Here is a 22,290-nt window from a genome sequence, read left to right as displayed (position 1 = left end):
CTCAAGCCCTGTGAGTAAGAATTCAGTAACACATTGTAAATCACATTCTGCAAGTTCTGTGACTGCAGATGAGATAGTAAAAGATAATGCTCTATACTTCACATGTGTCTGGTTTGTCATTCAGGCACCACATGTCAGATTCTCCCTATACACAGCTGAATGTATGAGCAGAAAAGCTGGTAGAGATTGCAAATAACATAATTTTAAAGTCCTGATAATTTGAATCCTTTAGGTATTGCTGAAACAATTTAAAATCTTATGAGTACAAGCCTAAACAATTTTTTTAAATTTTTCAGAACAGGAATTGACAAAAAAACCCAAACAACCAACCACAATGAAACAGGAAAAACACACAGTCAGCAATCCAACCTTCTCCAAGTAAACGGTAGAGAAAATTATATTCCAAAACAGAAGTGTCTGACATCCCATCATGATAACAAAAGATTTCTCAAAACTTGGCATCCCAAATAAACATTTCAGCAAAACTTTTTCAACAATGTAATATTTTTTTTAAGGTGTCAGGAATCGCCATTGATCACAGAAAAGGTCTATAGCAGAGTCACTGTTCTAAACCTACTTTGTAGTCTTTGGAGAGAAATAGCTGAATTGCAATCAAAAGAGCAATGTCTCTATGTTGTCCCTAAAGAGAGACTCATTTAGGGTGTCTGCAGCATACGTGTAACTCACACTGCTCATGTATATACCATTTACCAAAATGAAGCCCCAAATGGTGTGACAATTGACTCCTATAATAATATAAAGTCTAAGTACTTTTGTATAGTTTTATATGTGCCAGTATGCAAAATGAACAGCTGTGCTCTCATGTGCAGCAGGAAAGGACTGGTTTCTTATTCCTAAAGTTACCTGAGCTCCTCCTTAACACAGGTAAAGTTACCTGTCTCTGTTTCTACTGCTTTCCTAATCACTCACACAAATGCATATTAACTTAAACAGGCCATTGAAGAAGGAAGAGCCATGGAGTTGCTGAGGACACATCAGTCAGGATGGTTCCACAGACAGATGAAAAACAGAACATCATTTTGTTTGAAGAGTTCCATGCCAGTGTCTCTCCAAGATACCTTTAGATGGGTTTTGTACTGATCAGATGTATTGCTACCAGAAAGCTTTGTATGAATAAAGTAACAGTAATTCTGTACAGGGCTTATTCTTTTTTTCTGGTTTCCCAGTTGTTAAGGATGCAGGAAGCTTAAACACCTTGAAAATGAACAAATACCTTGTGTCCTAAATGATAATGAATGGTCTTCATAACTAGAGAATAGCTTCATAACTACAGATATGGGTATATATTTGATATAATTATGTACACGTTGCATTAAATATAAGTGTGTATATGTTATGCATAAACATATATAAAATAACAGGCATTTGATAGGATCAAGCAAAAGAACAAAAAGCCCTATATTAGTTACTACTGAAGAAGAGCTTACCCAAACAAGTTTGCATGAAAACACGCATATATTCACTTATCCAGAGCATGTAGAAGGTGTGGTGCTACTGTCTTTCATTTCAAACAAAGGAATGACCAGTTATGTATTTAGTAAGAATTTTAAAAAACATTTCTCTTTTCTAGTATATTTTGAGTAGAATATCAGCACTTGGAGGTATCATTTGAAGGCATGATTTTTACTAGTAGTGTAGATGTTTCACTATCTGCAGTTTAGGAAGTAACAATATAAAAGCAATTTTGCAAAATGTCTCTACTAAAAATGAACTGTAACAAAATCTATGCATAACCATTGATGATCTCTTGCTTTTCCTTTGAAAAGAACACATCAAGTCACTGCCATTTTATCATGCATCTTAGAAGCAAAATCACAGCAAAGGAAAATATTATTACAGGTTTATTATGTCTCAAAATATAGAAATATATTCCGACAGCATATTTTAAAGAATAATATAACAATAATCTTCAGCTTCTTAGTCTCAAAATGGTACACCATTATTTAAAAATATATTACTTAAGGTACCCAAAATTTAATATCCATCAAATTCCATTCAGAATAAATTGAGTTCAAAAAAAGCACATCCACCTACCCAATTTATACAGAAACCAGTAAATCTTTTGAAGACAACCCAGGAATCAAACTGTTCCAAAATGGTAACTCAGATGGAGACATATTTTGCCGTATACCCTTCTGCATGAGCTGCAACTAAATGTAGATATGTAGGTAATGTCAGTATAAAATAGATATGGAAGTGTAAAATGGAACTGTTCTATTAAGAGGAAAGATTCCCAAGACTGAAATCAGGCCTGCTAATTTATTTTCTTTTTTTAACTGAGTGTATGCATAAAAAGGATTTATGTATTACTCCAAAAGCAAGATAAAATAAATTAGTTTCTGCAAAAATGACAGCTGCACGTTCACATGCATACACACAGCCACACGCACACACTGATTTTATCAGTCTGTAATAATCTGAGTTTTCTGAAATATGTTTTAAATAACTGGAGAAGTCAGAGTTACATGAATAGACTGTCTAAGGAGAAACTGATATGTCCTATGCATTTTTAAGCAACTCTCTGAGAATGGTTTAAATGAAGCATTTTTAGTGAAGTCAATTCATGATAAATTCATATATTATAATTAGCCATGTAATAGAGAGAAAATAGAGTTTCTATTTTCCCATTTTCATAACACTAAAACAAAGGGGTGTCCAAAGACATTAAATGTCCTTAATTCAAAATAAGCATATATGTAATGGTGGAGGAAATGTAATCTGTAATTTGTTATGCAATTCACAACCACAGGATTTGATTTGAGGCTAAAAATTTAGGGAGATTAAAACATTATTGTATGGAATTAAGATTTATAACAAAGTTACAATAGCTAATGCAAAATAAAAGGAACAATATCCCATATTGAGTCTCATTATTTAAACCAATCCCCACCTGATAGATAAGCAGATGGGACTGAAAGTAGGCTGCAAATTACCCAATGCCTTGTTATGAAAGGTGTTTTTCATCTTTGCCTGAAAACAGCCATCACTACGGATATGAGTTTTGATTAAAGAGGTGACAACTGCATCATACCCAATGCCTTCCCTCACACACTCACAAAACATATCCAGAAGTAGGAGTTAGATAAAGCAAAGCCCTTCCATACTGCGCCTTCTGTATATTTTGTGTATATAGTGTATATGCTGTGTATATAATGGGAAGGATTGTGTGGGGTTTTGTATGATTTTCCCTTGTGGTGCTATTATAAAAATACTTGCCAGAGCAGTGTAGTAGATAAGAGACTCATATGATTTGAGGTAATAATGTTGTAGTTCAATTTTTAGTGTTAACTTGGAAAGTCCTAGGTAAAGGCAAGAGTCTGTCTACATGGAATTTCCGAAGCCTGGAGCCTTTTGAAAACTCTGCAGCTCACAAGCCAAAAAGTAACATACTCCTCCAGTTACACTCATTTTGTTAAAGAAAATAGTTATAACAATTATGTGCAATTTTTTCACTTCTATTTTCTATCTACTATTTATTTACTTAAGCACTGTTCAACATTTCACTTTTTCTAATGGAGCAGAACTTCTAAAAGAAAAAATATGTTTAGCTGAGCAGTTTTGTTTAGTTTTTTCCCCTGTGTCTTTTTCTAAATAAATACCTCGCCACAGTTTTCATTGGCACAATATGACCAAATGTATTTTAGTTCCTTTAACAATACAAAGCCGTTACAGAAGTTCTGGAGTTTCTAGTTTTGAAAAATTCTGTACAAAGGTTTTACTTTAAAATATTGAGATGGAATGAAACAGATTTCAGCATGGGCTGTTGAAAAATTAGTTTGTGAACTTCTACTGTGTGGTGAGGTGACCCATAAAATAAATGGTTCTGAAATTTTGCTCATACAAAAGAAACTATATACTTTTAAATAAATAAAAGCTACTATATACATTATACTGTACAATTAAATGAGAGATGACATGAAATGGAATAAATTTAGGCCTGCCTTTTCATCAGCAAGGCTCATATCTTGACTTTATTACAATTTTGAATAAAACCCTCTGCTTTAGATTATTTTTTATTCTAGTGGCAGCCACATGAGCGCACCACCATATTCCTGTATTTTTTTAAAATAACATTGGAACTGTCATCAAAGTAGAGCACGGAGATTGCGTTCAGTTTTGTTGGTGCACAGCATGGCTTTGGTACATGATCAGGGAACATCAAGTGAACCTGAAAGACAGATAAATACATAGCTCATATATCAAACAGAGAGGTACAAGGACAACATCAGTGCAAAACATGTCTGCAATTCAGAGAAGGCTGTGGTCACAAATTTTCTTTGGTTAGCAACTTTAAAGCATAGCTTACCTCCAGAGCATTGCTCTGATTTCAATTGCATGGGCAGAGTTTTACAATAAAAGCAGATGGAAAGATAAATGAAGAGAAGTGGTAAAGACAGAAAGTTGGTTTTCAGATGAAATTTAGAAAAGAATTGGAGTTAGGCAGCTGCTCAGGAAAACATTTAAACATATTGTGCGTACCACCTTTGAGGAGGACAGTGCTTAACACGAAGCAAAGGCTCAAGCCCTGGATCTCACCAGGACTCAAGCACGTGCAAAAAAAATGCTTTCCTGGGTTGAGGTCTCAGCGTGGAGGAAAATCTGTTGCGGACAGCAAAGGCTGTGCAGGCAAAGGCTCTGGAACTGTTTTCAGCCTATGAAATGGTAAGATATGTGCTCTTAAACAGTATGAGTGCATTCTAAGGTCTTATCTACATATCAGTGGATCCAACTCTACTTCCACTGAAGTAAAAACAAGGTGGGTGCCAGCTGGACAAAATGTCTGGGGAAAGGGCTGAGGAAGAAAAGTCTTTGTGTTCTCTAGGCTGAAATATATCAATGAAAGGTTAAAGAGAAGGAAAAGAGTTTTGAACAGCATCCCAGAACAAACAAGACCTAGTGGAAATATCTGAAAATGGGGGAAATACAAGTTCTTTGTACTTGAAAGAAGGTTGGATGTAATATTCTACACATGATGAAGACTTGGAAACTGGGGAGGCCAGAGAAGAGGGAGTTGTAATAGAGAGGGCAAGAGATTATTAAGGCATGGATGAAGACTTCAGCAGTAATAGGTTTCATTTGTATGTTAAGTCTTTGTAAATCTGTTAGAGCCATCTGTCTTGCAGTGATATAAGCTCAGAGCCTTTGCCAGACAACAGAGAACAGTCTATCAGGAAACAATTTTTACATAACTGTTACCATGAGAAGGTCTTTTGAAATGAGTAATAATAAATCCTGAAGTAGCAGTTTAGTAAAGGTTTAGACACACACTTAAAAATGGTTTAACAAATGAGCAGCAAAGCACTGGAGAAAAGAATGATTGTGCCTCATCCAGGCAGATGTTTGCCCTGCCATAAATCCTGGTCCCACCAGCCTCTGCCACCCCTGCTGGAAACTCCATGGCCCTGCTAGCCTTCCATGGCAGCAATGGTCACAGGCTTTTCAAGTGTTAGCTCCAAATTCAGGGCCAGCCAACCTGCTGATCCACTGTCTCTCGTGACCAGGAAGTCAGTGCATCTCCTGAGCCTGGTCTGAGGGAGATGGGAAGCAGGAGAGAAGAAAGCTTAAAGAACACATTAAATGCAGCCTATCTTGGTTTTATATGGGTCTGTATCATCTGTTCAGCTGCTGAAAAAAAGGAGAGAGAGGTAATTGCCTAGCATTTCTCCAATTCTTATTACAAAAGAAAATAAAAAAAGAGTCAGTGAAGTTTGGAGGGGTACCAAGGAAAAAATCATTTCCCAACTCAAAGAGTGGGCTTTTTCAGAATGGTGTAATCAGTATGGCTGGGAGATGACTACGTTTGGATTAGGGTGGGGCGTATGAATAATTGTTTCCCAAACCATCCCCATGTGCACACCTTGTGTGAATCTGAATTTTGTATAATTTAAACCAGAAAGCATTCAACTACTGTTATCTCATCTAATTTATGTGCAGCTAAAATTTAATTAGCCTCATGATTTTTTGGCTGCACAACTGAATGCATGTACTGTACAAGCGGAGGGAGACACACAAAAAGGCCATAATAAAGGGAAAAACTCGAGTATCCAATTTAAAAAATAGGACAAACTACACACATTTCTTAACAATTGGAAATTAATCATTTTTGGACATGAAAGACATATAAGAGAAAGTAACATTGGGCAAATTCTTATTTAACAGTCCATAATTGCAGGAGGGAACTCTTACCTGGGGATCTCAATGGTATTGGCAACTTTTATGGACAATGTTTACATAATGCTAAACTATTGCATTGCTGACCTATTTCTTTTTAGCTCTGAACTGTTCTTCGTTGTCTCCTAAACACACTGCTGTATTTCTTGCCAACTGGCACTTTCTGTTTCCTTTCACCTGAACCCTTTAACACACTTCTATTTATTTCCAGCCTGACATTTTCCCTTCTTTTTATAAATCTTGCTGACTTGAATTCTGGTATAGAGGAATAATGTTGCATTGGTGGCTGGACTTGGAAAGGGTGCCTAAACGAAAAGCTGAATGGAAAGGAAAATGTCTCAGTATATGCTGAGTTTTTAAAAATGTCCCTCTCACAAAATCATAGAATCAACTGGATTGGAAAAGACCTCTGAGATCATCAAGTCCAACCCTTGATCCAACACCACTGTGGTTACTAGACCATGGCACTAAGTGCCACATCCAGTCTCATCGTAAAAACCTCCAGGGACGGAGGTGCCCACCGCCTCCCTGGGCAGCCCATTCCAATGTCTGATTGCTCTCTCCATAAAAAATGTCTTCATAATATTCAACCTTGTAAAAATACATGATTTTCACAAGCAGAATTTGTTTTCTATCAGAAAGACATAAAGCTTCATTTTTGTTTATTTACTTTTTTGGTTTTGGGTTGTTTTTTGGTGCGGGGATTAAATTTGAGGGAGATGTTTGGAGTGATATCCCAGTATGGTAGCAGCTGCACTCATTTCTGAAGGAGGTAAGGTTTTTCAGGCCCATATTTTTTATGTGAAAATCAAAGAAAAAGATTATCATCCATGGGCATGCTTGTCAGCATAATCCGATGGTCAGGATACTTCGCTATTATCAGTTTATATCAGACAGAGCCTTAAAGCCATGTTTCTCTAATCACAGTTGAGCATCTTGAGCTTTCCAGAAACAAATTAGAGATGGCAACCCTTTCCTTTTCTGATTTTGCCCTGCAGCTCTCTCCTTGTTTATTATCCCTCATTTGTCAGCTTCTTAATCACTCTGCTAATACCCATGCTAATACCAATTCTTCAGCCAGCACAGGTTAAAAATCAATTTTTGACCGAACCAACCAGACTTCAGCCTCACAGCATTACATTTACACATAGTCTAAAGGTCACGATTTCTGTAGCTAAATGCTGCCAGGGTAGAGGAGGCCGAGCCAGCTGCCTCAACGAAGATCATCTTTTTGGCTGCTTCAGTTGAGGCACAGGAGAAAACATAAGAAAAAGCAGAGGCAGAAAGCTGGCTGTGATTCCCCTTTCACATGTACCAGGCTGAGCAAGGGATCCAAACACACTTAGTTTTAAATTGCATTTGTAAGCCAGGCATGACTGAACACAATTTCTTACATTCAAATGCATCTGTTTGCAAAGCTTCACATTAAATTACAGTGTAAGTATCTCTGCCAACAGTTGACAACAGAGGTCCACAGAGTGGCCAAGTGTCATCATTTCTGGAAGGTATAGCATGTAGATGTTAACACTGAGCTTCAATAAGCTGCAAAAACTCTTGGAAGTCAGACCAGGGGGCCCCCTTCGTTCCTAACAATTCTCCAGTAATATGACACAGTACTCTCATGTGTTATTGCATTTGAAATGGAGGGGGAATCTACCACCCAGGCCACTCTGAGCAGCTCATCCTCTCTCCAACATAATCATCAATGCATGTTTTTGAAAGGGGTTATCATTTACCCAGAAACAATCAAAATTCAATAGTAGTAAACAGAAGAGTCAGACCCTGAGCAAAGACACTAAAAACTGCATAATAGGCAACTACAACATAGGCAGAGGCATACCAGAGTCTGAACAATGGCGTGGTTTGTTGCGTTCATGTGGGCATTGAGGGGGAAAGAACACTCTCCATCACAGTAGAATGCAGCGTAGCCCTCTGGTGCAATAATCCAATCCTAAAATGAGAGCAAATAGATCCACTCAATATTTTTTTCTCACTCAGAGAATTTAGAACTATATCAAACTGAGACTTGTTCAATGACAAAGTGAACTTCAGAAGGTGGCATGTGATGTGAAATGACTCTTTCTATTTTTTTTTAAGTACTTGCTTTGTTCATGCAAAACAGAGATGAAAATTAAATTAAGCTTAAAAATCTGTACTGAATACCAGCTAATGAGGCCATAAGGTGAATTGAAGATCAAAATATATTTGTAGAATACTTTTCCTCCTAAATCAAAAATCTTGAACATTTCTTGGTGCAACAAAAGTAATTAAAATGCATTCTCCTCCTTCAGCATACTCAATACCATTAACTGTATTATTGCGTGAGACTGAAGGTTGCTAGTAATTACCCGTTGGCATGTCAATGAATCACGCATTTTGAATATTTCTAGCAACACAGCATGGGCAAAAGACCACAAGAGGGAAACTATTTTAAAATGTTAATGAAAGCTGTGTGTTTAGTTTGCTGAATTACTCCTTTTGCCAGGTAATGTAAGTGTTGCAGGAAGGACAGAGAGGATTAAGTAGCTACTTCCTGGGGTTTGTATCTTTTTTTTTGTATCTCATTTCACCCTGAGTGTCACTGATCAAATACTGTACAGTGTAGCTTTGGCTTTCCAGCTGAAACTTTTAATTCTTAAGGTACTTTTTGGGATAAAAAGATATTTTCTCTATGACCACCTTGGCCACTGCGGCCACTCATCTGAGAACCTTGCACATCTTGGAGAATAACAGAATTTACTGTTTAAAATATTTAAAAATATGTTGATATCTTTAAAAAAATCTGTGATCCACAGAGATAGAATGGCTCACTTGTTCAGTAGCCTGAGTTCAATACCACAAGCCTGCTCTGTGGCCCTGGATGGGGTGCTTATGCTTTGAAGACTTGGGAAAACAGCCTCTGCCTGCTTCTTCAGGTTACTGTGAGGATAAATATACCACAAAGTATCAGACAGGATAATGAGGCCATATGAGAATCTGAGCTAGATACATAAAGTATGAGCTGTCACCAAAGAGATAACATACTTTTTCTCCTCATAGACTTGTTCTGGTCCTGGAGAGTTGTTTTAAAATAATTCAGAGAAATGTGAAATGCATAGACAGCCATCTCTGAGTTCTTAGTTACATATGCAATATGTCTAGGTTATAGGTTGCTGATGGCTTTCATGTGCTTTCTTTGTAGAGAGTTCCTTTCTTTCTGGAAAAAAAACCCCAGATTGATGTCTGTTGTCTTTTCTCATAATGCCCCTCCTCTGACTTCATGACTTTTTAATCCTTTTTTTTTTTTTAGTTACTGTATGGCAGGATTCCCCAGTTTTCCCCAGAAATTATATAAAATTAACTATGGTGTTATGAAGACCACTGAGCAACGATCCAAGATTTACTTCCCTAAGGATCCTACCCCAGTGAAATCTCTCTGACCTGCAGTAGACAGCACTAAACCAGGTTGAATTTAAGTGCAAATTAAATAAGTTCCGTTATTTGGTGTGGGTATTTTGGTTTCATTTACTGCAGATTCATTCATATCTTGAGTAATAGTTTAAATTTATGTGAATGAATCCAGATCATAAAGCCACAAATGTATGCAATATCTTTGAGAGAACAACTAAAAAACGTAAAGAGATAGTGACAGCAATACTCATAGGGATTTATTACAAAATGCATTTAAAGAATTTGTCTCTCATCAGTGATATACCAATTACCAGGAAGAAAACAGAGTGTAAATAATAGGGGACTGTAAAATAGATAGTTCCAATTTGAACTGACAGAAGAAAAGCATTTGTAACCATACCTGCCATCCTAAGTCTCGGAAGCTCACATAAAGTTCATGTTTCTTACATGCTTGCTTTTGCTCACTCGTGTTATAATCTACAGGAAGAGAATAATATTAATAAATTTTTTGGAAGCATTGGTAGAACTGACAAGATTTAGCTGTTTTTGAGATGTTTACCAAACTGTACAAAGGAAATAAAAACCATACTATATATACATATATACTAAAACCATTTATATTCCTAGGGTTGTTTGTAAATGGGGTGTTTACTTGGACATGCAGAATGAACACAGGCAGACATACAATTTGTGTACTAAAAATGCAAAATAATGCATACAGCATTAAGGGCAACAGGTTTACATGATGTCTGTTTGCTGGCTAGCTGGGTAGAGACCTCTGATAATATGCACACAGGTAATCAGAGAGTACAAGGGAGAGCCTGAACCAAGATACGGGGAAGTCATCTGTGTGTTGGCACAGTTTTAATTGCCAGGTACAGAATGTACCCCAACTCAAAAGATAAATTAACAATGATAAAAGTTGTCCTGAAACAACAGAATTTCCCAAAGCCTGTAATTGAAACACATAGCAGCACATTTTATATGCCTTCATTTCTTACCATATTTCCTGGAAATATTCACTACTTGATGATCTTTAGTTGGTAATGTAAACAAGTAGATTAACAGGTGCTTTTTAAAGGACTGAAAGTTTCAGCACGGTCAGAGATGTGTCAGGATAGGACAGAGAGAACCTTCCATACCTGCTTCCCCAGGACAATCGTAATCCTGGAGAAATTCTAGTATTTGTTCCTTACTGCTCCTAAGTAACAGGAAAAGAAGGCAACAAGGTCATGCCTCCATCACATTAGCACCACAGAGCTGGTTTATAGAGCTATTCAAGTGATGCCATAAGTGAGGTATGCAACAGAGCAGGGAGTACAGACTGTCTCCTCCGTTTCCAGTTCAAGAATGCTTAAAGTGAATTTTTTGGACCAAAATAACCATTCTGGCAAGGGAAAAAAAGTTGACCAAAAAAATTCACATCAACAAGGAAAAGCAAACCAACAAACAAAACCCCGTAAGACCCCCAAAAACAAGGAAGACATTGAAAAAGAAACAAAGTCTTTAGTTCCAGGAAAAGAAATATTTTTAGGAACATTTTTTTTAAAACATTATAAGCCTTGAGGTTGGCATGGGAAGGTCTCTGAAATTACACTGAAAAAACTCAGGATAATTAAGAGGGAGAGGTCTTTTTTCACATAAAATGAAAGGAAGGGAGTTCTACAGACTATGAGATAACCTATGTAGTTCTTTACTATCCTTACAGAAAACTCTTCCAAATATATGGCCTAAAGGAACTTTTCTGCAAATTTGTCAACTCCTTCTTGTCAGCTGTCCTGATCTCTTCTTTCATTGCTTCTCTGGGTTCTCTTCAGCTTCTTTCGGAAGATGGGATGGCCAGAACTGAACACAGTGCCAAATAAAGTAAAATAATTATTTTGTATTATTCCCAGATTATTTTCTGGTAGTATAACCCAGAGTAGGAATTTTGCAGCTAAACCACACTGGCAAATGTTGAGCTTCAGAATCTTTTTTTATATATTCCTACCTAGTCACCTTAATAGTCTGTTATAGTTGTACAAAACAGTGAATAAAAAGCAGATTTGGGGGGTGAGGATGTTGATGACACCTGCAGCATGATGGGGTTGCAGCAAACATAGTACAATACAGTCAAGATTCTGAGGGATGACATCAACAAGAACATTGCAACCCACTGGAAGTCAGGCAAGTATGCCACAAAGTCACTGTGGCGGACTAGGAAACTCTTGACTGAACTCTAATTCAAACTGGAAGCAAAAGTAATGTGAATTTGGGATGAACTACACAGAAGTAATATAAACACATTGCCTGGGCATGCAGAGACAGATGTTAGGAAAGCTAAAGCTGAGCTGGAGTTGAAACTTTTGAGGTCATCAAGAAGCACCTCTATAGGTACATCCACAGCAAAAAGAAAACATAAGAAAAATATAGATTTGTTGTTCAGTAGAGTGAAGGACCTGGGGGTAAGGAGTCAAAACAGGTTAAGGTACTCAGTGACTTTGTCTTGTTTTTTACTCTTAAGATTTGCCCTTAGGACTTCCAAGTTCCTGATCCTAGTGGCTGAAGTTCTATCCATAGTAAAAGAAGTAGAGTTACCAACCAGTTAAACAATGAAGATACATGAGTACACGTGAGCAGAAAGGATGAATTTCAGGGTGGGGAATGAGCTGACCAACATCATTGCAAAGTCACTTCCTACCATTTCTGAGTGTTCATACACTGGAGGATTTTTCCAGTGATTTAAACTGGAAAATGTCACACCCATCTTCAAGAAGGACGATCAGCTTAACCTCCGTTTCTGGGAAGTCTGTGGAAAAAATTCTTATGGAAACTCTGTCCAGGCACATGAAGAACAAGAAGGTGTTTGGGAACAGTCAGCATGACTAGTTCAAACTGTGTCTTACTAACCTGACTGTTTCCTGACTAGTTCTGTGGGCTTTTGAAGAGCATGGGGTATTGTTTCCCGTGCTTTTAGGAAGGTTTTGGATATGGTCTCCCATAGTATCCTAGAGTCAAATTGGTCAATCCAATCAATAACTTGGGATACGTAAGACTATACTGTATGAGAAACTTGTCTAGGCTGCTGGGCTCAAAGGGCTGGTGTCAGTGGTACAAAGTCTGCCTGGCAGCTGGTTACTAGGGGTCAGTACTGGTGCCAGTACTGACTAACATCTTAGTTAGTAACTTGGACAATAGAACAAAGTGTGTTCTCTGCAAGTTAACAGGGGATACAAGATCTGTGAGGAGTGCTCGATCATCCAAACTACCAATAAAAGGTAAAAGATCCAGAAGAGATTCAATTAGATGTCACTCAAAATACACACACAAATTTTACCCTTATTGGTAACATGCTCTTTGAATTGGCTTTTTCTTTATTTTTTAACAGGCTGTGTACCTACTTTCTGTTGAATACACGTGGGCCCCAATATGACTGCCAAAATTGTGTCAGAAGCTGTCCACAAGTCAAGATATGTCCATTTGTAGTACTAAATAATTTAGGTTAGGCTTTCTAATCTATAATACCTCAAACCCTCATCCTTTTTTGAAGGTGAAGACTGCATTCTTTCCTATGGTATTTTCCTAGCCCTTCAATGACAGTCATTAAAGGATCTCCACAGACAGCTGCCATCTCAGATAATCTCAGTTGTCCCAGGGCATGCCGAGTCAAAATATACACCCACATCCCATGGGAGTTCTGTGTCTTTCTGGAGTAGCAATTAGAAGGAAGGCAGGATGCCCTGAGACATCACAAGTTTTCAAAAATCTGTATGTCTTTAACATAATCAAAACCCCTAACTAATCCTTTGTGCTGAATTGTCTGCAATAATCTAGCATGTTCTGCACACACACTAGAAGTAAGGTAAAGATAATCAAAAGTAAAGGAACTTGAACTTTGGAAAAACAAAACTGTGTTTCAATGATAATTCTTCACAAGGATCAGTGCTCATAGGAAGCAAATATTGAGATTTTCTCTCTCAGTTATTAGCAGTAATTTTAAATTCACGTATATAGAATACAAGTCACTTTGCAAAAAAAATTGTGACTAAAACATGTGGAAAAGATATGCATGTGAGAAAGTTAGAAAAGTCACAGCCTGGTTTTAGATAGCACCCAAGCAGGCAAACAAACAAAATTTCATGAGGACTTTTTTTTTTTTGGCAGGGGAAATAAAGGCATATCAATGTGTATATATATATTATTCCAAACTACTACATTTTTAATTAATTAGTGTGACACAAATCAGTAAAATATAGGAAATGTAGACATAAACATTGTTTTCTGGTTTTATCTCACTGCATTACAAACAAAAAATATGTAGCTTTGTTTTGCAGTTTTCTGGTGTAAGTCAATATTCAGTATTTAAATCTGGATATTCTCTAGTGCCCAATTGCACTGTAACTCTTTTTACAAAAAAATTAAAAAATTAAAATTAAGCCAACTTTGGTTTCAAGGAAGAGTTTCATCATGTACTTTGGGAACGAATTGTCCAGTTTTGGTTTAGGTTTTTAATATTTTTTTATCTACAGTTTGACAAAAATAAAACTGGGCAAATAATAATCAGTTCAATCCTCTGTGCATAGCAGGCAGGTGGAGTCTGAATGCTAAGATTAATTCTATCTGTCTTTATAGTGCATTGAGGTCATCTTCTCTTGAAGTTCTTAGCAACACAAGGATGCTGATTTTATGACTCTGCATCTTAATGAATAATTCAAAAAGTGTCTTGTCCATTGGAAGGGAGTTGCCGAGTAGAGCTTTTGGTTTTGGATGTGCTCAGATTACAGTAAAGCTAATTGCTGAGGTCCAAGAACTTAAAAAAGAAGAAGGTAAAATACAAAAGGCAAGAGGCAAAAGGAAGATGGCAGAAGGCAAGGGCAAAAGAGGAAAAAAAAGAAAAAAAAGGGAAAAAAAGGGGAAAACGCCCAAGAAACAGAAAATTAAGAAGAAAAAAGCAAGAAGAAAATGAAGACATAATGGTAGTGAAGTTGATATTGATGAATAGAGAGAGGTATAACTAAAGCCTTTGACATACAAATGACAACACACCTATCTGGGTCTGACTACGTAACCTCCAGCTTTGTAGGTGATCATCTTTCACTGTCAACATCTGTCTTACATGCTGTAGGTACAAGATTATGGAACAAGCTTAGAAACAAATTACTTTCATCACACAATAGCCTTTGCCCATCATTGTGTCTTTTATGTCAAGTGTCTTGCATCAGGGAGTGAATAAGAATTGAATTTAGTCTATTGAGTCTCCCATGAGAAAGATGATGGCCAGAATTCTTTGGTCTTTTTCCCAAAAACTTTTGCCTTTAAATATGAAGAGAAGAAGATGTACTTCTGAAGTGCTGCTTATTACTGGAAGCTGTAGAGAACTTGGAGAATTAGCCTTCTCCCACAAACGTGAAGGGATGCAGTGTATCCCCCAGTTCCTGGGGCTGGTGAAGAGGAGGTAAAGGGCATAGCTGTTCCCCGATAGCAGGCTCTCCACGTGGAGGGACTATATTCTGCAAAGACTCAATGATTGGAGTGATAAGAACATGTTCTCCATGTCTTTTTTTGCACACTGGAGCGTCTGAACAGAATCTGTACATTGCCTTTGTAGCCTTCAGCAGGCTCATCCACAGTATTTAATGAGTACTGTTGCAATAACTATTAAAAGGAAAAGTGTTGTGAATCACCTATAGTGCGAAAAGGCCCATCAGTGATCATTAACAGCACTCAAATAAAAGAAGTTTTTTGATTTGTGACATGGGGATTGTTGAGGCCAACTGCAAGGCAGGAGCATGGAAGCTGATTTGCCATGGTGCAGGAGCTACACCTCCAAGGAGTTTTGCTACAGAGAATGTTGTTGTTTAAGACTGTGGTGATTTACCTACCTTCAGCTTTGCCATCTATTCCAACCTGTCCATATCTTGCTGCCTCCATCTCCAGTCAGAGGTCAGCATCCCTGATTTTGATGCAACTCCGTGTGCAATTGCTTCTTAACCTTATTTTGTTTTAACAGTATGGTATTCTTGAACTGCAATCTCTTTTGAAAGAGATGGATCAATGTACATAGTGATGTAACTATACTTATATAGACCTTAAAAATGTTAGGAGAAAATTTGTTTCATTATGCACATTTTATTAGAGATGTTCCGGTATTTTTGTTTTACAACAGCTCTGGAGCATGACTGGATGCACAGACAAGGCTGAAAAGTATTTTTGATCTTCAGACAGCTCTTCCTGAGGTAATTCTCATGTCAATGCAACTTACCAGCATGTGTTAAGGCTGATTTTTTCCCAGGTTAAACCAGCAAGTAGCTTGTGTTGCGATTTTTCTCCTATAATCAAGGAGGTTTAAGAAATCTGTTCAATTCTCATTTCCTCATGCACTAGAAACATAGGATTCAATCTGAAAGTGTGATATTTATATTTAGGTATCATGTTTGTAGCATGTACTTAGATGATTTTCCCTTCACCCAAAATAATGTGACTCTCCAAATTAGCAGACATTTTCTGGGAAATATGGAAAATTATTTAAATAATTTCTTTGACTTCTTTAGCAACTCAATAGCAATTTCTGATTGTTATGGTAAAATTCATCCTTCTGCAAAAGATCAGGGAAAGGCTTTTGTATTACATTAGAGGAGTCTCTAACCTGCTTCTGTCAAGGTTCTGGGACAGCTATAAGTGATGCATATTGATCATAACACTCCTCAAATAAGTGAATTCCACTCCCAGGCTAAATTCTTCCCACTAAATAATGATTTGCTTACTTGGGATAAGTAAGCAAACTCCATGGGGTTTAGGAATAGCATCTATATTGAGGTTTTGATATGCTGTTACTAGATCTGCCATGCTTCTAGGAAGATACATTTTCACACCCTGTTCCCAAAAAGTAGAAATGTTTGTTCAAAAGTGAGAATATTTATGAGACTTTATGCCTCAAGTTGGAAGGAGTATTTCAGGAAAGAATTGGAGCAAGACTTATTTCAGTCTCTAATGGGACTAAGAACATTTTCATAGGCATTATTTTCAGTACCTCTCAGGTAGGTAAGGAACAAATTGACTCCGTTCAGGGATATACTGTGTAGTTACATCAGTACATGTCATCTGGTCTAAATTCAAAAACAGTTTACATTTTTTCAGATTGGTTAAGCTTCCTCATTTCCACTATTCAGATTTTTGTGTTACCTCTTTTCTTCTTCAGCTGAGAGACAGTTTAACAAAACATCTAAACACTATCCCTTGCTGAGGCTTCCTACACAAGTAGCTGGGGTGCAAACATTCTCTTTTTTTTTTGTTATGCATAGCAAAGATATTAAACAATTGCCAAATGTGTAGCATTAGTTTCAAGCTCAGATACAGCCTTTCTTAAACCACTTGGTCATTTCACCCTCCTGGAGCCCATGGGACTTGTAACTGACCTGACTTACAGAAGGTAGATCCTGCTTATGTTGGTAGGGCCAACATAACAAAAGAGGTCTGGGAGCACAGCGTCTGACAGTTCAGCCAGTGAGCAGTATCTTCTTGAGCTGGTGTGACTCCATGGTGTTTGAGCAGGTGCCTGTAACTCCTATAAACAGACTAGCAAAGCATAGTTCATCTTACCCCCAACGCTTGGCATCCTAGAAGACTCCTGTTGACTACTAGATTTGTTTCGGTTCTGATTTTTCCTTTTATTGTTGGCTGCTCGGACGGAACGGAAGAGCACTTCACTTGCCTTGAAGAATGCAACCATGAATGGTTGCTTTGACTGAGGCCCATGTCTTCCAATCAGGCCAGCAGACTTAACATTGATACTTCGACCTATAAAGTGATGGAAATTGCAAGTTAAAAGGTGAACTTCTGCCCCTCCTGAAGCCACAGTGGGAGTTAAACTGCTGACTGAAACATACCACGGAATTTACCTTAATCCTGAATTCACGTGATTAAGAATCCTAACTGCATTTTGTTGAACAGAACTTAAAAGACAAAAAAATTCAACCACTTGCAAAAGTTTCAACAGCATTACAGATACTTTTCTATTGCATAAAATTGCAGTCTCTGTGTGCTATATATCTTACTCATTACACAGAGATTTAAATTCAGTCTCATGCACACATCTATAGAATTCAAAAATAAATGAGCCCCATTAAAGTCTATTTGCTACAGAAAGGATAATGTAATGTGGTCTTCTAATTTTTGCATCATTTCAGCGTGACATGTGGAACCTTATATCCCCAAAGCAAATCAGTAGGAAATAGAAGTGTGGATAATAAATATACTTCTGCTTTAAAAATAACTATTTTACAGCGTTACTCAAACTGATGTTCATTCACCAGTAAAGGTAGGAAGTCATTCAGTCTTTCAATAGAAGAAAGTCTGAAATATGTGCATTATTGACTCTGGTTCTGTTCCCAGGGGATTTGCATATTTCTTCAAAATATTTTTTCAGTCAGGACTGTGTGGTAATCTCACTGTATTATGCGGTCTAAACCTCACTGAAAGAAAGGAAAGCAAAACAAGTCAATGAAACTGCATCAGTGACATTTTAGCAAATAAACCCTTGCTCTTAACAGAATTTATTTTGGCAGCATAAACACTTTTGTGCGTACGTGTATTATGCAGAGCCCTTCAACCGTCAGAAAATGAGACAGTGTCATGTGAAGTTGTGCAGCTGTGCTGGGTGGGGGACACAGAGGTCCTTTAAATGGGGAGGTGTGGGCACAGGCACCGGGTGCGCCGTGCGGCATCAGGGCGCCTGAGGATTTCTCTAAACCGACTGGAAAACTTTGCTATGCGGGCGATGGAGGAGCATCTGCCTCACAAACATATAATGCTGTTAACTCAATCATCCTGAAAAAGAACTTACAAACAAGCATAGGAGTAAACCTTATAGAAATAAGCATATAGGTTTCCTTTTCAAACATAAACTTACAGTGGCTGCATGCCAGAGTCTATATTTCTTAAAAAAACTCTATCACTGGCTTAAATGAAAGAGGCAGTTTGATTTGTGGTTAAAGTAGTTTCCATTCTACTTCCACTGTAACAAATGTATTAATTCAGCTCAGACTTCCTCCTTCTGGCAGCCCTTTTGCAGTAAAAAGAGAAATTAGAAGTTCCAGCCAAATACCATACCTTGAACTGACCCACTTCAATACATAAACACTTTTACAACATGTTTATTCAGGTGTAGCACTTTAAATTGGTTTAAGATGTTTCCAGTGACAGAGAGCCCAGCACAGGCAAGAGAAGAACTGAGAAAGTTAGCAGTTATGGAGCAGAGTAATTGGCAAAATATTCTGAACAATTTTGATAATTACTTTTTTGACTGCAAGGGAAAAATATATTTGTTGAAGCTTCTGATTTCATTTTAAATGGATTTTTAGTCCTGTGTTTCTTTAATTCATCTTTTCATGTGTTTGAGTTACTATTAAATAATTCAGTAACATTAATTTCTATATGTTCCAATCTTCTATTGCAGGTCAGATATGAAAAACTGTACAGACTATTCTCTATTCATTGCAACATGGACAAGCTGGTCTCTTACCACAAAGTTCCAGGTTTCCCCTCATTTCTAGAGGGAATATTTTTACCATTTTTCTTTATTTTTTGTTCCAGTGACTCTCAGAATTTTAATTTTATCTGTAAAACATTCATGCCTTACTGTGGACATTTTAAAAATACTATTAGATTTATATATTGAGGACTGTAAGGATGTGTGAAGCTTTTCTGAATTTAAATCTAGGTTTTCTGAATTTACAATGGTGGATATTGTGTGTGAAGCAAAATATCCTTCAAACCAATGTGAACTCCCTTTAAAATAACTTTTAATATTATTAAGTTTCCTCTGGGTTTCCTTTGGACTTCAGCAATGAGATGACTATTAAGATTCCACAAGTTAAGGCTTACTTGGTTATCCAGGGTATAGAGATATACTATAAAAAATTAATCCTGTAACCCACAGCCTTTTTACACACAGAAACAGCTTATGTGACTTTATTCCTTTATTTTCTTGATCTTCTAAGCAGCCAGCATGAGTTTTTAGGACTCCTTTGTTCAATCCATGAATGGTATACACACTGAATCTGCTTCTAGTGCAGGCAACAGGAAAACTTTTATTGACTTTTGTGGGTTAATCATTAAACTTTTCTCTCTCAAACATATCATATACCTAAGCTTAACTACAACTTTCAGAAGACAAAACAATCAAAATATACACTGCCCTTGAGACACTATATTTCTTCCGAGGAGGATCTCTTGAACTGTTTGGTTTGGAAATTCAAACCACATATGTTGTCTCCATTTTAGGTCGATTCTTTGCAAAAGAAAGTTTGCATTTACAGACCTTCTATTATCCTTTATTTAAAAAAAAAAAAAAAAGGTATAGGTGAGGGAAATTTCATTCAGTATAACACAAAGGTTTGCCCCTTCCTGAACAGGGAGCTGCCACACCAGCAGTTCTATCTGTATGCCCTGGTCTTATTAGGTAGTCCTTACCTTTGTTCATAGTGTGAATTTCAGAATACAGTAAGAAAAACCTTACTCTAACCTGAACTGCCCCTTGTAGCAAAAAGCATTCATGGGCTTCATTTTTGTAAATGATTTTAGTCTATCATTTCTTGCAGTGTTTAGAAAACTCTTACCTTCAATGGAAATTGAAAATCCAGGTCTCTCAGGCATGCAGTTGTTCTATACTGTGGCATTAGAGCAATATTTTCTAAAATCAACTGAGTGACTCAGGCTAACCTGCTTAACTGCACTTGGAGCCTTCCCCAGATGAAACTCATAAAACCAAAACAGCAAGGTGTGCATTTCTGCTTCTCTTGAGCATCTCTGAACAAAAATTGAACATGGTCAAGCATTCTGAAAAATGGGTTGGTTTTTATCCTTCCATGTCTTTAATTCTGAGGATTTCAAAGATTTTTCTTCAGATTTTAGAAGAAAAGAAGTATAAGAAACCAGAAATCAGCTTGTGCCTTCTCCACTGAACCTTGCATCTGCAATTGCCCCTACACCTAGGGGTTAAAAAAAAAAAGGCATAACAGATGGACTTACTCAGTGCTGTGACAGTCTGAAGCCTTTGTATTCTTCACATTTTGGCATGTACTTCTCAATCATGCTATGATAACTAATTATCTCATCTACATATTGACAGGTATATTTGGAGACTTAGACTTGTTTAAAGCAATATGCTCCAAATTTGCTGAAGTCCTCAGTCTTTATTCATGTGATTCTGAGTCTTTGGCAAGATACATTTGTTTGACTTGGCATTTAAACTTATTTTTGGCTTTTATACTGTTTGATAGTAAAATGCCCTTAGCAGTTTCATAAAAGCTTGCATAGAAGTGCAGGTTTGACTCTCTGAACTGAATGAATATTATTTCTCTTCTCGTTCTGTCTGTTTCTCCTCACATTCTGTCCTCTTATAATAAAGGAATCACTGCTGCAAAAATAACTGTGAAGTTCAACTTAAAAAAAAGTTCTACCTCAACAATCCTGATGATTTTTTTTACCTACAAAAGAGGAATAGAACTTAAGTGATAACTGCAGAGTTGTTTACTGTGTCACTATGTCTGCTTTTATGCTGTCCCATGTGGTCATATCATACAATTCTTTTCATGAACTGATCAAGTTCCATCTTAAAAGTTCATTTCCCCCTCAGCTGCTCCAAATGGAAATGCAAGAGCTCTTCAAGCTTTCAATAACAATCTGCCCTGCAGTCCTGACCTGGAAACATCTCCTCGTTTTTCACAGCATTCAGAAAGGTGACTTTTTCTGAGATTGCCCGTGCGGATGCAAATGACAGTGGTAAGATTTGTGCCTTGACTGTCTCTCCTCAGGCAGTATATATTTTATGTGAAACATTGATCAGACACTAATTTTGCAAGACCTTTCAGCCATTATGCATCTTGGCTGGATTTATGCTGGCAACACAGTACAATGAGTAATTCCAAAATCCATTATTTTAACCTGAGTCATCAGACTGCAGCAAACCACTCATTTTGTTATGAAAAACCAGCACTTATTTACTTTCAAAAGTGCTCAAGAAAACGCAAAAAAACGTTTTACAGATTAACCACTACTTCTAGGTCACATCAGTTATTTTGGTAATAATTTCACATATCTGTAGTTAGAAATGACAAAATTTAGTGATGCTGAGAATTTATTTCAGTACACTTTGATGAAAAAAAATTCAAATTCCAGTGTCACACCTATGGTTGCCTCCTCGTGGGGAGTGACATCTGAAATGAGGATTGGGAAAGGCCTTTTGGAGAAAGATCCTGAGTAGACAAGGTCCAATAACATCTAACATTTGAGAAAAAAACTACCCTGAGGCTCTGAGTCTGAAAGCTCACAAAGTAGTTTTCAAAATTAGATAGAAACTTTTGTGGTTTCTCATGCCTGAACAGTGTTCTGGAGAGCAATGGGATTTGAAACAAAAGAACTGTGGTAGAGTTTGGCTACCTAAGCTTGAATCAAGGTTTATTTAAAAAAAAAGAAAAAAACCTAACAACATATAGGCGACATATGTATATATGTAATACAACTTCAACACTCCGACTCCAAAGCATTTTTTACTGTCTCTATTGTACCTCTACATAAACTGTTAAGCAAACTTTTCCTTTAGTGGACACATTTATCTATATCAACATAAAATATATTTTTGAAAAAAGTTTAATGTGTTTTATTAACTCTTCTGCTCCTTGGAGGCTTTAAGGAATTCTGACAAATGGGTGGTCTTGGATGCTCTGCTAT

General features: G+C 37.1%; 1 protein-coding gene across 1 annotated transcript in view; it reads right to left on the bottom strand.

Annotated features, from left to right (window-relative positions):
* Positions 1-3,521: 3,521 nt before the first annotated feature.
* BMP5 (bone morphogenetic protein 5) overlaps positions 3,522-22,290 on the bottom strand; it is a 54,769-nt gene continuing 36,000 nt past the window's right edge. The window contains exons 4-7 of the mRNA XM_050315404.1: positions 17,161-17,358; positions 9,983-10,059; positions 8,033-8,143; positions 3,522-4,189 (exon numbers count right to left, since the gene is read on the bottom strand). Coding sequence (XP_050171361.1) covers positions 4,040-4,189; positions 8,033-8,143; positions 9,983-10,059; positions 17,161-17,358 — 536 coding nt within the window. The 3' untranslated portion in view covers positions 3,522-4,039. The remainder of the gene's footprint in view (positions 4,190-8,032; positions 8,144-9,982; positions 10,060-17,160; positions 17,359-22,290) is intronic.

Source organism: Myiozetetes cayanensis, unplaced genomic scaffold (genome assembly GCF_022539395.1).
Source record: "Myiozetetes cayanensis isolate MyiCay16 unplaced genomic scaffold, myiCay2020 scf2-11, whole genome shotgun sequence".
Classification (NCBI taxonomy): domain Eukaryota; kingdom Metazoa; phylum Chordata; class Aves; order Passeriformes; family Tyrannidae; genus Myiozetetes; species Myiozetetes cayanensis.
The sequence above is the reverse complement of the archived record's forward strand: the minus strand, read 5'-3'. Positions and strand labels throughout refer to the sequence as shown.